A 15,098-nucleotide genomic window follows, 5' to 3' on the forward strand; every position below is an offset into this window, starting at 1 on the left:
CTCAAAAGGTTCGCCAGCACTGACTCCACCCACATAGACTTCCTTTGATTTTGAATCAATCAGAAAGGGGACTGATTATAATGCATCTCAGGTCATCTTCTCTGCCCAACCTGGCCCTTCTGCACAGCCCAGTGGTTCTGAACCTTCCTACTGCCGCGACCCTTTAATACAGGTCCTCATGTTGTGGTGACCCCCAATTTCATTGTTACAAATTGAACATAAAGCATAGTGATTAATCACAAAAACAATATGTAATTCTATATGTGTTTTCCAATGGTCTTAGGCGACCCCTGTGAAAGGGTCGTTCGACCCCCAAAGGGGTTGTGACCCACAGGTTGAGAACCGCTGGCATAGACCCTTCAGTGAGCTTTCCTTCCCCTATCTTCCTGGTCACAGCTTCAAATTTGTTTCTACAGAGAGGGGTAGGTGCCGGGAGCCGGTCCATCCTTGCTGTTTCAAGGGACCTGGCATATATGGCATACGGTTCTTAATATGTTTGCTCACCTTCTTGGCGCTGTGTTTTAACCAAGGTCACCTCTCCGAGAAAGGTTGAATCCCCAGGTAGGGATTTTCCCCTGAAGTTAGGGAGGGAATAAAACCCCTCAACTAAGTGCCAGGCGGGTAATTAATCCCTTTAACTAGGAACAATCATGCTTAAACTACATAATCTTTTCTCCCTGGAATGGAGATAAGAAACGCCCTAACCTTTGTAATAGAGATTGATAGGATTGAATCAACTGGTATAAATACAGTTGTAACAAGACAGAAACACACAGAATTTAGAACTCAGAACTTAGAACAGAATCAAGAAGACAGAACTCAGAACACAGAACTAAGGACACAGGGCTTGGAAGACAGGACCAAGAGAGACAGAGCCTAGGCACAGAACCTACACAGAACGTTCTCTAGAGACAGAAGAACTTCGCTGGCGAGAGCATGCTGGAGGATCCTGGACAGGGACTGGCCTCGGAGCCTGGAGGCGGAGCCTGGCAAGAGATCAACTGAACACTGTCTCCATGCCCTTCCTTCTTCGCCGACTCCGTCCACACCTTTGGGGACCCCTGGACCCGCTGGGGCCGGACCCCGGCAGGTAGGCACTTCACTTAGACACCCACATGGCTCTTTGGAGAAATCTCCCATGGAGATTACATTTCCGTTAGACTACTATCTATAACCCCTCAGATCATCTTTCTTCCAACCCTCCCCTCCCCACAAAGTCAGGAGAGTAGGCCCTTGTGTTTTAGGCTTGATTTGTTAGGACTCGCTCCCAGAACTCGGAATCCTGAGCTAGTGATATGAGGAAGGGGTCCAGTTCTTTATCATATCCATTAAAATGGCTCTGGGGATATGCACATTCATGTGATCGAGGCTTTGATGTATTTTCTATTTCTCGGTCTTTTTGAGCATTTTTATTGCCATGTATATCCTGAGTCTCTTCCAGCTATGTTTCGATGTGAACCTCTATATTTTTCTAATACATCTCCTTTGGCTTAAGTTTTACAGGATTTAGTTGGTTTCCTTACAGGCAAGAACACTGACTACCTGACACAGATGCCTTCCCTTTGAAACCAGCCTCAACCTAAACCCGCGCTTTCCCCTAGAACAGTGGTTCTCAACCTTCCTCATGCCACGACCCTGTAATACAGTTCCTCATGTTGTGGTGACCCCCAATTTCATTGTTACAAATTGAACATAATGAAAGCATACTGATTCATCACAAAAACAATATGTAATTATAGATGTGTTTTCCGATGGTCTTCAGGTGACCCCTGTGAAGGGGTCGCTCGACCCCCAAAGGGGTCGCAACCCACAGGTTGAGAACCGCTGCCCTATAAGTTGCTTCTGTGGAATTGTCTGGAATTGTGTGTTTGTGTGACCATTCACATTCTGCTACCTTAGTATTTTCCTCTCTCCCTGATTGCACGGGCAAAGGACACGTTTCCCCATCCTCTGTCTTACTAGTGTGTGATCTGTGGTATTCTGTCACAGTGTCTGATTCGTTATAAATTACTGCTGGGGTTTTCTTTTTAATATCACTAAAATAATCATTCTGGGTTTGCAAATAGAATTCTCTTTACTACAATGAGGAAGTCGATGCCAGGTGAACTGCATTAGTTTCCGTATCACATATTCAAAGAATACATCACCAGGACGCTGGCTCCACCGCACTTTGACACCACACACACTATGCTCGTGTTGTCACAGATCGCTATGGGGTCATAGCTGCCAAAAGACAAAACAACATCCTCAAGTGGACAAAAGGGGAAGTAGGTCTATTGTTGACGATACTAAATTTGAATTTGACAAAGACATAAATCTTCTCTTCAAATCAACTACCCCTTTGATCTTAGAAGTCACTTTTGGATTTGGTTTTGAGTAACTGTAGACCTGGCAAACTTATGCCGATTACTGCCCAGCCGGTGTGCTCCGTGGTTAGAGCATCAGCCCACACACCAAAGGGTCATGGGTTTGATTCCCAGTCAAGGGTAGGTAATTGGGTTGCAGGTTCCATCCCTGGCCTGGATCAGAGCACCTCCAAGAGGCAACCAAAGTAGACCTAAATAAATTGAGAGACATATAGACAGGATGTGTCTCTTTCATATCGATATTTCTTTCTCTCCCTTTCTCTCTCTCTCTCTCTCTCTCTCTCTCTCTCTCTCTCTCTCACCCCCACCTCCCTCCTTCCCTTACTCTCTCTCTGAAAAGGAAAAAAGAAAAACAATGTAGATGAAGGCAAGCAATCTAGAAAAAAATAAGTAAAATAAAGATAAAGGCAGTTCATGAAAGAAGCAACTCAAATGACTAATGAACTAAAACAAACAAGAACCTTACAAGTAAAGATGGGACATCAAGGCTGAATCTTCACACAGCACTTGTAGGAACATAAACTGAGAGCCATTTTGGAAAGTGCTTTGAAATCTATTGCAAAAGCTGTGGACTCCAAGAATAAGCAATTCTCGCGGAAACCGGTTTGGCTCAGTGGCTAGAGCGTCGGCCTGCGGACTGAAGGGTCCCAGGTTCCATTCCGGTCAAGGGCATGTGCCTGGGTTGCGGGCACATCCCCAGTGGGAGATGTGCGGGAGGCAGCTGATGGATGTTTCTCTCATCGATGTTTCTAACTCTCTCTCTCCCTTCCTCTCTGTGAAAAATCAATAAAATATATTTTTAAAAAAAGAATAAGCAATTCTCTTTGAGGGCTTAAGTCTAGTCATATATACCCTCAAAGAATCTTTTTTAAAATATATTTTATTGACTTCAGAGAGGAAAAGAGAGGGAGGGAGATAGAAAGATCCATGATGAGACAGAATCACTGATCAGCTGCCTCCTGCACGCCCCCACTACTGGGATCGAGACTGCAACTCGGGCATGTGCCCTTGACCGGAATCAAATCCGGGGCCCTTCAGTCCCCAGGCTGACGTTCTATCCACTGAACCAAACCGGCTAGGGCAGTGGTTCTCAACCTTCTGGCCCTTTAAATACAGTTCCTCATGGTGTGACCCACCCATAAAATTATTTTCATTGCTACTTCATAACTGTAATGTTGCTAGTGTTATGAATCGTCATGTAAATATCTGATATGCAGGATGGTCTTAGGTGACCCCTGTGAAAGGGTCGTTCGACTGCCAAAGGGCTTGCGACCCACAGGTTGAGAACCGCTGGGCTAGGGCAAAGAAATTTTTTTTTTTTTAATCCTAGTAACCCTTTATTTTTTAAAAAAATATATTTTTTATTGATTTTTTACAGAGAGGAAGGAAGAGAGATAGAGAGTTAGAAATATCGATGAGAGAGAAACATCGATCAGCTGCCTCCTGCACATCTCCTACCAGGGATGTGCCCGCAACCAAGGTACATGCCCTTGACCGGAATCGAACCTGGGACCTTTTAGTCCGCAGGCCAACGCTCTATCCACTGAGCCAAATCGGTTTCGGCAGTAACCCTTTATTAATTTGTTTAATGTAGACATTTAAAATCGTTAGGAAGAGTTTAAGTTACAAAGCAGGGCTTACCAGCTTGGCCTAATGTCACCCTTTCTGTGCTCCAGGTGACAGCAGCTCTGAAGGCGTGGATGCCAGCCTTCCTCTTCCCACATGTACAGGTGCAGGTAGTTATCCCTGGACGTGGTGAGGACGTGGACAGAGTCCTGCAAAGGAGACCCAGGGTGAGTGCCCAACGTGCCCAGCGTCCACGTTGGAGACGGAGTGCCGGGAGAAGGGCATACATACAGTCCATAAGTAGCAGATGGTGTTCTCATGGTCATGAAATTCTTTCAGCAGGAGGCCATGGATGGTGAAGAGAAACAGGCGTGGCCCGCTTTCAAAGACAACTGTGGTTCCATCCTGGACTCCCATCCAAACAGGAACGTCCATACCACCTGGCAGCATGAAGCTTGCAATCTCACGGGCTATTTTCATGTAAAACATATGCACACACGATCAGGCAGATTTTGGGTCCTGTAGTCAGAACCACATCCTTACCCTGAATGAAAAATTAGACTCTCGTCCGGCTGGCGTGGCTCAGGGTTGAGCGACGACCTATGAACCAGGAGGTCACGTTTGATTCCCTATCAGGGCACAAGCCCAGGTTGTAGGCTTGATCCCCAGTAGGGGGCGTGCAGGAGGCAGCCGATCCACGATTCTCTCTCCTCATGGATGTTTCTCTCTCTCTCTCTCTCCCTTCCTCTCCGAAATCATAAAAATGTGGGGTTTTTTTTAACAGTCAGACAGGCACGGGGTAGCCTCCAGTTAAGAAAGCCCTTGCCCCTGCACAGAGATTGGCCTATTTACAGACGTCTGTAGCTTAAACAGTGATGGCGAACCTTTTGAGCTCGGCGTGTCAGCATTTTGAAAAACCCTAACTTAACTCTGGTGCCGTGTCACTTATAGAAATGTTTTGATCTTTGCAACCACAGTAAAACAAAGACTTATATTTTTGATATTTATTTTATATATTTAAATGCCATTTAACAAAGAAAAATCAACCAAAAAAATGAGTCCGCGTGTCACCTCTGACATGCGTGTCATAGGTTCGCCATCACTGGCTTAACATGAGTGCGAGTGTGATTGGCAGGAGAGACAAGGCAGCTTGGCTTACCTTCGATGACAGTGCTGTCCCCAGTGCTCTCGGCTGTCAGATCAAAGGTGGTGAACCCTGTCCTTCTGAAAACGTCTCTTTGGAACATAATTGTCAGCCTGTTTATGCACTTCAGGGCCCAGCAGGCTTGGCTGCAAAATGCAAATGGCAGAGAGACGAACAGAGGGGCCCTGCCTACGGCCGGTCTCAGTAAGCTCTCCATCAGAAACACCTGAGGAGAGAGCAGTGCACGTGCGTTCAGGAGCAGGGAGAGGTTACAGCGTCAGTACAGGAGCCACACCAGGAAATCCTCCTTAAAAATCCTCCACGGTGGCCCTAGCCCAGCGGTTCTCCGCCTTCCTAATGCCGCGACCCTTTAATACAGGTCCTCATGTTGTGGTGACCCCAATTTCATTGTTCACATTGAACATCATTAAAGCATAGTGATTCATCACAAAAACAATATGTAATTATATATGTGTTTTCCGATGGTCTTAGGCGACCCCTGTGAAAGGGCCGTTCGACCCCCAAAGGGGTTGAGAACCACTGCCCTAGCCAGTTTTGCTCAGTGGATAGAGCATCGGCCTGTGGACTGAAGGGTCCCTGGTTTGATTCAGATCAAGGGCACATGCCAGGGCTGCGGGCTCCATCCCCAGTGGGGGAGCTTTGGGGACTCTGCTCTGTGTGTGACCATGATGGGCAGGATAGAAAGACAGTGAGTGACAAGCAGTGACTATGCAAGGCTTCCTGAGATTCAGAATAAAGCTTTGGCCACAGTGGAGGATTTTTAAAAAATTGATTTCAGAGAGGAAGGGAGAGGGAGAGGGAGAGAGAGAGATACAAACATCCATGATGAGAGAGAATCACTAATCGGCTACCTCCTGCACGCCCGGCCGGCGTGGCTTAGGGTTGAGCGACCACCTATGAACCAGGAGGTCACGGTTTGATTCCCGATCAGGGCACATGCCCAGGTTGTAGGCTTGATCCCCAGTAGGGGGCGTGCAGGAGGCAGCCAATCCACGATTCTCTCTCCTCATGGATGTTTCTCTCTCTCTCTCCCTTCCTCTCCCTTCTTGGAGGACTTGTCAAGGGCTGATCCGCCTTTGCTGCTGCCTCCCTGAGTTCTTTGCCCTCTGGTGCCCATGCACATGCACCATGTAAAAGGGCCTGCTCACCCTGGCCAGGTTGGCTCAGTGAATAGAGCCTGTGGACTGAAGAGTCCTGGGTTTGATTCTGGCCAAGGGCATGTACCTCAGTTGTGGGCTCCTCCCTGGCCTGGGCCCTGATGGGGGCTTGAGCAGGAGGCAACCAATCCATGTGTTTCTGTCACATTGATATTTCTCTCTGTCTTTCCCTCTCTCTTCCACTCTCTCTAAAAATCAGTGGGAAAAATATCCTCAGGTGAGAATTAAAAAAGAAAATGAAAATAAGGCCTGCTCAGAGGCCGGTGCACTTCTATTTCCTTCTGGGCTTGGTACTCTCCAGTCCAGGCAGATAACCGTCATGTAAGGAGAGCCAACGTGACCCAGGTCCTACTTCTTGGTCTCTCTCTCACCTTCTTCCATCCCTTTGGCCGACTCAGGCCCCATGCGCAAAGTTTCACTCACAAACACCTGACTCTGTGAATGGACGCTGTTGCTCCCAAGGACAGTGTTTCTGGGTCTAGGAATGAATGCCACCTGTTCTGTGGCCTTGAGAGGAGGGGGGCGGTCTGACCAGTCCTCGCTGAGCTCTGCCTGTTGGCTAATGCTTCCTGCCTCCAGCCTCCGAACCCTGACCCCTTTCTCCTGAGGCCGAGGCACACCAGGCAACCCCTACCTTTGGCAATACGTGTTGGTGGGTCCCGTAGGCGAAGATCCATTTCCTGTTGGGAGAGCAGTGCAGATGGTCCACAGGGTACTCAAATGCATTCACTTGAGAAATGCTGTTTAACTCAGGCACCGTCAGTGTGTAGATGTCCCCTTCATAGTCACCGATCTGAAACCAAAGCACCGCCCACCACCACGTCAATAGAAGGAGACGTGAAACCCTAGCTACGGGAGGCAACCAATCCACAATTTTTCTTTCTTTCTTTTTTTTAAATATGTTTTTATTGATTTTAGAGAGGAAGAGAGAGGGAGAGAGGTAGAAACATCAATGATGAGAGAGAATCATTGATCGGCTGCCTCCTGCATGCCCCACACTGGGGATTGAGCCCGCAACCTGGGCATGTGCCCTTGGGAATCGAACCTGGGACCCTTCAGTCTGCAGGCCACGGCTCTATCCACTGAGCCAAACCGGTTAGGTCGGTACTACCATTTCTTCAATCATGTGACCAGCCTGCCCCACAAGGTCACTGGGATGATCCTAAGGAATAAAATGTTCTAAGCCCTGAAGCCACCCCAGGCTACTGACTCATTTGCACATCAACACTCTACTTTTTTCTCCATGTCTCCCCAAACCCACGTCTCTCCCTACACGATATCCCTGTCCAAGTTCATGTCCTCCACAATAAGACACACTTGAAAGAAGAAACTAGATATAAAATAATTCAAGAAGGTTGGTGTTTTTCTTTGAGAAGAATTACTGAGGAAATGTACCTGAGGTAAAGTAAAGGCCAAGATAGTATAAAGATTTGTATGGCCAATATTCATTGGCATGTTGTGACTCTCAGAGGATGTGATAATAGAGATGCTGCAAGAAGACAGGTTGAGCCCTAGCTGGTGTGGCTCAGTGGATAGAGCATCGGCCTGAGGACCAAAAGCTCCTGGGTTCAATTCTGATCAAAGGCACGTACTTCAGTTGCAGGTGCCCTGGTTGGGGTGCATGCAGGCAGAAACCAATCGATATGTCCTTTCTGATTGGCGTTTCTGATTTCACCCCTACGTCCATAGCAGAACAATTCACCATAGCCAATATTTGGAATCAGCCTAAGTGCCCATCAGCAGATGAGTGGATTAGAAAACTGTGGTGTACACGATGGAATACTACGCCGCTGTAAAAAAGAAGGAAATCCTACCATTTGCAGCAGCATGGATGGACCTGGAGAGCATTATGCTAAGCGAAATAAGCCAGACGGAGAAAGATAAATATCACATGATCTTACTCATTTGTGGGGATATAATGATTAACATAATTTGATGAACAAAAATAGATCCAGAGACAAATGGTAGGGGAAGAGGGGTTAGAGAGCAACCAAAGGACTTGTATGCATGCATATTAGCATAACCAATGGACACTGGGGCGGTGGGGGCTTGCCCTTGGGGGTGTGAGTGGCTGGGGGGGATCAATGGGAAAAAAAGAGACATATATAAAACTAAGGGAAGGGAAGGGAAGGGAAAGGGAAGGGAAAGGGAAGGGAAAGGGAAGGGAAAGGGAAGGGAAAGGGAAGGGAAAGGGAAGGGAAAGGGAAGGGAAAGGGAAAGGAAAGGGAAAGGAAAGGGAAAGGAAAGGGAAAGGAAAGGGAAAGGAAAGGGAAAGAAAGAAAGAAAGAAAGAAAGAAAGAAAGAAAGAAAGAAAGAAAGAAAGAAAGAAAGAAAGAAAGAAAGAAAGAAAGAAAGAAAGAAAGAAAGAAAGAAAGAAAGAAAGAAAGAAAGAAAGAAAGAAAGAAAGAAAGAAAGAAAGAAGAGGGCAGGTTGAAAGGTGACCATCATGGGGACCCACCACTTGCCAAGACAGTGGGCGCTGTGGGCACTGTGGGCACTGTGGCCCCTCCAGACGCAGGGCTCGCTCACCATCAGAAAGGGGCCGTCATCCGTGAGGAAGACTTCCAAGGAAAGGCAGCACGTGGTCATGGTGAGCGTCGCTAGAGGGTTCACATCCCGACAGTTCCACACTTTGATGGTGTTCCATGCATCCACGGTGACTGCAAGCGATCTCTGCGGCAGGGTCGCCAGACATTTGATCTTGCACTGCTGGACGGGGCTGGACCAGATCATAACGCCCTGGAAACGAGAGTAACGCTGTCTGCATTCAGGGGACTCTCCCACGTGCGGGGCGTGCATCCTGCCAGGGCTTATGTGGAAGCTTCCTCCAAACCAGGTGTATTTATTTCTGGGAATAGAATTAAGAAAAATCTGCTACACATCTCAGCTCTTTGAGGGGTAGTGAACATTAAAAAGGAATTATGGTCCTAACCAGTTTGGCTCAGTGGATAGAGCATCAGCTTGTGGACTAAAGGGTCCCAGGTTCGATTCTGATCAGGGACATGTACCTTGGTTGCGGGCACATCCCCAGTAGGGGGTGTGCAGGAGGCAGCTGATCGATGCTTCTCTCTCATTGATGTTTCTAACTCTCTATTCCTCTCCCTTCCTCTCTGTGAAAAATCAATAAAATATATTTTTTTTTAAAAAAAAAAAGGAATTATGGCCGAAACCGGTTTGGCTCAGTGGATAGAGCGTCGGCCTGCGGACTGAGGGGTCCCGGGTTCGATTCCGGTCAAGGGCATGTACCTGGGTTGCGGGCACATCCCCAGTGGGAGATGTGCAGGAGGCGGCTGATCTATGTTTCTCTCCCATCGATGTTTCTGGCTCTCTATCTCTCTCCCTTCCTCTCTGTGAAAAATCAATAAAAAAATATATTTAAAAAAAAAGGAATTATGTAGCCCTAGCCGGTGTGGCTAAGTGGATAGTGCTCTGGCCTGCAGACTGAAGGGTCCCAGGTTCGATTCTGGTCAAGGGCACATACATCAGTTGCAGGCTCTTCCCCAGCCCTGGGCCCTTGCAGAGGGCAAACAATTGATGTGTCTCTCTCACATTGATGTTTCTTTCTCTCTCCCCCCCTTTCTTCCCTCCCCTTCCATTCTCTTTTAAGAAAAATCATTTGGAAAAAATATCCTTGGGTGAGGATAAAAAAATTAAAAAGTGAATTCTCTACATGCTATAGTCTAAATGAAAAAGTCGCAGGTTACTGGTTAGAAGACCTAATTGGAAATCGTTTCTGTTACCAATTGAGTAGCACCTTCCTCCCAGCACTGGCTTTGCCTGTGGGACAGGGTGGCCACAGGTAGGCGTCACCTGTGTGCTCATTGCCAGACTCACCTCCTGCACATCCCAGGCATAGAGCATGTACCTTGAAGACACCGTGCAAATGACTGGCTTCTGTCCACTCATGGAGGGGTCACTTCCTGAGAAATAAGCCAAAGGTCCCAAGATTCCTGGAAGGCAACACAGACAATACTTGGCCACCAGATACTTGAGGAATGATCCAACTGAATAAAGAGAATTCTGGAACAATAATTTTAAGTTTCTTGCAACCTTAATGGAGAATAGGATGGAAATTGGGCTTCAGAGTCATTCAAACAGGGCCACTGGGGAGATGTTGGCCGATGTGTTTCTCCTGGTTAATCTCAGTTTCCACAGATATAAATGGGGATAAAAATCACTCCATCAGATGCCCGGATGGTGTGGCTCAGTGTTTGAGCATCGACCTATGAACCAGGAGATTACAACTTGATTCCCAGTCAAGGGCACGTGCTCAGGGAGGGGGCTCAGTCCCCACTGTGGGGAGCAGGAGGCAGCTGATCAGTTATTCTCTCTCATCATTGATGTTTCTCTCTCTCCCTTTCTCTCCCTCTCTGAAATTAATTTTAAAATATTTTTTTTAAAAAAAACCACTCCAGTAGAGAACTGTTTAAATAACTTATTTAAATGTTTCCTTTTCCGAAAGAGAAAAGCATACCGAGACTCAGAGGAGGTGCGGTGCGGAAGTAAAGTACAAAGGTGCGGAGGTGCATGCGGAGAGGGCTGGTGGCTGAGGACACGATTGTCTTTTTCAATCGGGAGGGAGTCTCAGGCTCTGAGCTCCAGTTCCGGGCGAGTCTCTGGGGACCCAGACTCATATGGGAGAAACAGGACTGTTTGGCATCGGTCGGAACTCGAGGGCAGCTTTCTCTCGGAGGCACTCGCAGTGATTGCCGGGACCTCTGAAGGCAGGACTGAGAGCAGCCCTACTGCTCGCTCCGCCTGCCCTGTTGATCCCCTGGGACCCGCCCTGCCCAAGCTGTGCACAGAGACTTTTGCATATGAAAGGCTCGGCCCTTGTAATCTGAAAATAACTTAAACTGCAGCTGCCCCAAGGCCCCAGGGCAACTTGCATTGCTTTACAGCTGGCTTCTGCTGGGTAGCCTCAGGCAGAGGCTAGATTAGCACCTCCTTAGATCCAAGAGCCAGTGTACCCAGTGGTCAGAGTGGGACCATCCAATTATAACTCAGCAGATCCATAAGGGACACACTCAGGGGGCAGACTCTGAGCACCAAAGCCCCACTGAAGCAAGTCTTGCCCCATAAGGGTGTCTTCAGCACAGAAGTTCTCCCACTGTAGACACAGCTGATTCTCACAGCCAATTGGCCTGGAGGTCAAATCCTCCCAGTGTTACCTACAACAATCAAGGCTTAACTACAACAAGACTGTGCACAAAACCCACAAGGGGGTGCACCAAGAGTGTCCTCCTCAGGTAACTGGGACACTTAGCACAGAAAGCCACTCTATTGATACAGCGAAGCATAAAAAATGCCGAGACAAATGACAGAAATGGAGGAAAGCAAACTACTGGATATAGAGTTCAAAACCACACTCTTTAGGTTTTTCAAGAATTTTCTAGAAACCGCCGATAAATGTAGTGAGATCCTCAAGAAATCTAGTGAGACCCTCGATGTTGTGATAAAGGACCAACTAGAAATTAAGCATACACTGACTGAAATAAAGAATATTATACAGACTCCCAACAGCAGACCAGAGGATAGCAACAATCAAGTCAAAGATTTGAAATACGAAGAAGCAAAAAACACCCAACCAGAAAAGCAAAATGAAAAAAGAATCCAAAAATACAAAGATAGTGTAAGGAGCCTCTGGGACAGCTTCAAGCGTACCAACATCCGAACTATAGGGGTGCCAGAAGAAGAGAGAGAGCAAGATATTGAAAACCTATTTGAAGAAATAATGACAGAAAACTTCCCCTACCTGCTGAATGAAATAGACTTCCAAGTCCATGAAGTGCAGAGAACCCCAAACAAAAGGAATCCAAAGAGGACCACACCAAGACACATCATAATTAAAATGCCAAGAGCAAAAGACAAAGAGAGAATCTTAAAAGCAGCAAGAGAAAGACAGTCAGTTACCTACAAGGGAGTACCCATACGACTGTCAGCTGATTTCTCAACAGAAACTTTGCAGGCCAGAAGGGAATGGCAAGAAATATTCAAAGTGATGAATACCAAGAACCTACAACCAAGACTACTTTATCCAGCAAAGCTATCATTCAGAATTGAAGGTCAGATAAAGAGCTTCACAGATAAGAAAAAGCTAAAGGAGTTCATCACCACCAAACCAGTATTATATGAAATGCTGAAAGGTATCCTTTAAGAAGAGGAAGAAGAAGAAAGAGGTAAAGATACAAATTATGAACAACAAATATGCATCTATCAACAAGTGAATCTAAAAATCAAGTGAATAAATAATCTGATGAACAGAATGAACTGGTGATTATAATAGAATCAGGGACATAGAAAGGGAGTGGACTGACTATTCTTGGGGGGGAAAGGGGTGTGGGGGTGAGGGAAGAGATTGGACAAAAATCGTGCACCAATGGATGACGACAGTGGGTGGGGAGTGAGGGCAGAGGGTGGGGTAGGAACCAGGTGGAGGGGAGCTATGGGGGCAAAAAAGGGGAACAAATGTAATAATCTGAATAAAGATTTAACTTAAAAAAACGTTTCCTTTTCCTTTAGCCCTAGATGGCTTGGCTCAGTGGATAGAGCACTGGCTTGCAGATTGAAGGGTCCCTGGTTCGATTCCCGGTCAAGGGCACATGCCCAGGTTATGGGCTCGATCCCCAGCATGGGGCGTGCAGGAGGCAGCCAATCGATGATTTTCTCTCATCATTGATGTTTCTCTCGCTCTCTCTCCCTTCCTTTATGAAATCAATGAAAAATAAATGTTTCCTTTTCCTTTAAAATGTGTATTCTAAGGAGGGGTGGGAAGCCTTTGGGAAAAGGGAATCACGGACTCAGTTTGATGTTGTACAAAGATCACTCTGGCTTCTCTACGTCTTCATTCCCTTTCTCTTCACTGAATGAGAACACACACACACACACCCCAGAACCAGTGCATTTCCTCCAACAAGTGAACTGTGTTGCCCATCCCCGTACCAAGGCCGCCCGTGGCCTCTCTGTAGGCAAAGTCCTGCGGCTGGGCCCCCATCATGCAGCGCTCGCGCCTGGCCTGGGTGAGGAAGAGCTGCTTCCACGAGGGCACCTGCAGGCCCTCCCAGGAGATGCTCCATCTCCTCTGACACAGGTTTCTGGAAAGAGTCATAGCACTGTCAGGTGGCCTGGCCCCTGAGCCTCACTGGCACCACCTTTACCGGCTGCAGCCTCCTCTCAGGCCTCTCCCTGCCCAGCCACCCGCCCCTAGGCCTCCGCTCAAACCCCAGGGACACCTATCCGCCCCCCCCTGCCTGCCCCCACCCTCCCCTGCCTGCCCCCACCCTCCCCTGCCTGCCCCCACCTTCCCCTGCCTGCCCCCACCCTCCCCTGCCTGCCCTCACCTCCACAGGTGCTCCTCATCCGCAATGTTCTTCCAGTACTTGAGAGAGAGAAGGGGGAGAGAAGCAGTCAATTGGTACCCAAATGTGGGCCCCTTCTTCACTATCATTTGTCCCCGGAGCAAGGCCCACTGGGAGGTAACAGGCCACCATCCCGGGTCTCAAAGCCTCCCAGGCGGGGCCCATGGGACGTGGTGGCAGCAGAAGCAGTCACTGCCGGGACAGGGCCCTCCTGGGAGGTTCAGAGGGACTCCTGGGCTGGACATGGGGCTTCGAGGACCATCCGTCAGCACAAGGATTCCTGTGCATCCTGTTGTCGTTTTCATTGAACAAAATAGGAGGCTGTCAGAGTGAAGGATGCTAACGGCCCCTCCCCCCCCCCCCAACACTCCATGTGCCGCTCTGTTCTTTTGCTAATTGGCACTCAAAGTGGCCAAGAGACTCATCTGACTCCCAAGGCCACGGACGGGCATGCCAGGCCTGAACAAGGTCAAGGTAAGGAAGGAAGGAAGGCCGTGTTTGTGTGATGCTGGGGAAGCCAAGATCCCAAGGCCCGGGGAGCGAGGGGAGGGGGGGGGTCTTAGTGTGGTCATTTCAGACAGAACCACAGAGGGGGCAGGAGGAGAGGGAGGGGAGGCGGGGAGCACTCACCCTGCTCACCTGGCCCGCCCGCAGCAAGCTGGCGGCATCCAGGAAGGAGAAGATGTGCCGCATCAGCACGTCAGGCAACTGCATCTCCATCTCCCGTGGCCGAGCCCACAGCCAGGCTCCTCTCTGCTTTGCAGGCTGCTCTGCATTTAACAGTGCAGCCACCTGCCCTGGGAGGATTCCCACCCGCAGCCCATGGGGCCTGGAGAGGAACAGGCTGCAGGTGTGCCGGCCAGCAGCGGCCTCCACTTCCACCTTCTGATGAGCAGGCGTTCTTACTTCAAGGAAGTTCAAGTTACCAGTTCGTTCTTTAGTGGCCGCAACTTTCCCAGGTATGTTTGCCTACCGCAAAGTCACTTTTTTGCTTGACTCGTGATTTTTGACCTTTCCTATTTAAAGCTGTGAATTAACTTTTCTCTCTCTTTTTTTTATTGTCTAAAGTTTGACATATGTCTCCTTTTTCTCCGATTGACCCCCCGCAGCCACTCCCACCCCGGGCAAGCCCCCACTGCCCCAGTGTCTGTGTCCCTTGGTTATGCTAATATGCATGCATACAAGTCCTTTGGTTGCTCTCTAACCCCCGCCCCACCCTCCCCTGCCATTCGTCTCTGGATCTGTTTTTGTTCATCAGTTTATGTGGTTCATTATTTTCCATAAATGAGTGAGGTCATGTGATACTTATCTTTCTCTGACTGGCTTATTTCACTTAGCATAATGCTCTCCAGTTCCGTCCATGCTGCTGCAAATGGGAAGAACTCCTTCTTTTTTATAGCAGCGTAGTATTCCATTGTGTAGATGTATCAGTTTTTAATCTACTCATCTGCTGATGGGCACTTAAGCTGTTTCCAAATCTTAGCTT

General features: G+C 48.2%; 1 protein-coding gene across 1 annotated transcript; it reads right to left on the reverse strand.

The window, feature by feature from the left end:
- Positions 1–2,062: 2,062 nt before the first annotated feature.
- Positions 2,063–14,680, reverse strand: LOC132223865 (F-box/WD repeat-containing protein 12-like). Its single transcript, XM_059678902.1, has 10 exons — positions 14,243–14,680; positions 13,595–13,632; positions 13,197–13,348; positions 10,089–10,204; positions 8,784–8,993; positions 6,889–7,047; positions 5,092–5,302; positions 4,224–4,402; positions 4,008–4,141; positions 2,063–2,223 (listed from the first exon to the last, which is right to left on the reverse strand). Exons 1-10 carry the CDS (start codon positions 14,330–14,332, stop codon positions 2,124–2,126), a joined length of 1,389 nt encoding a protein of 462 aa, XP_059534885.1. The 5' UTR covers positions 14,333–14,680; the 3' UTR covers positions 2,063–2,123.
- Between the last annotated feature and the right edge of the window lie 418 nt (positions 14,681–15,098).

The sequence above is a fragment of the Myotis daubentonii genome, chromosome X, assembly GCF_963259705.1.
Source record: "Myotis daubentonii chromosome X, mMyoDau2.1, whole genome shotgun sequence".
NCBI lineage: Eukaryota > Metazoa > Chordata > Mammalia > Chiroptera > Vespertilionidae > Myotis > Myotis daubentonii.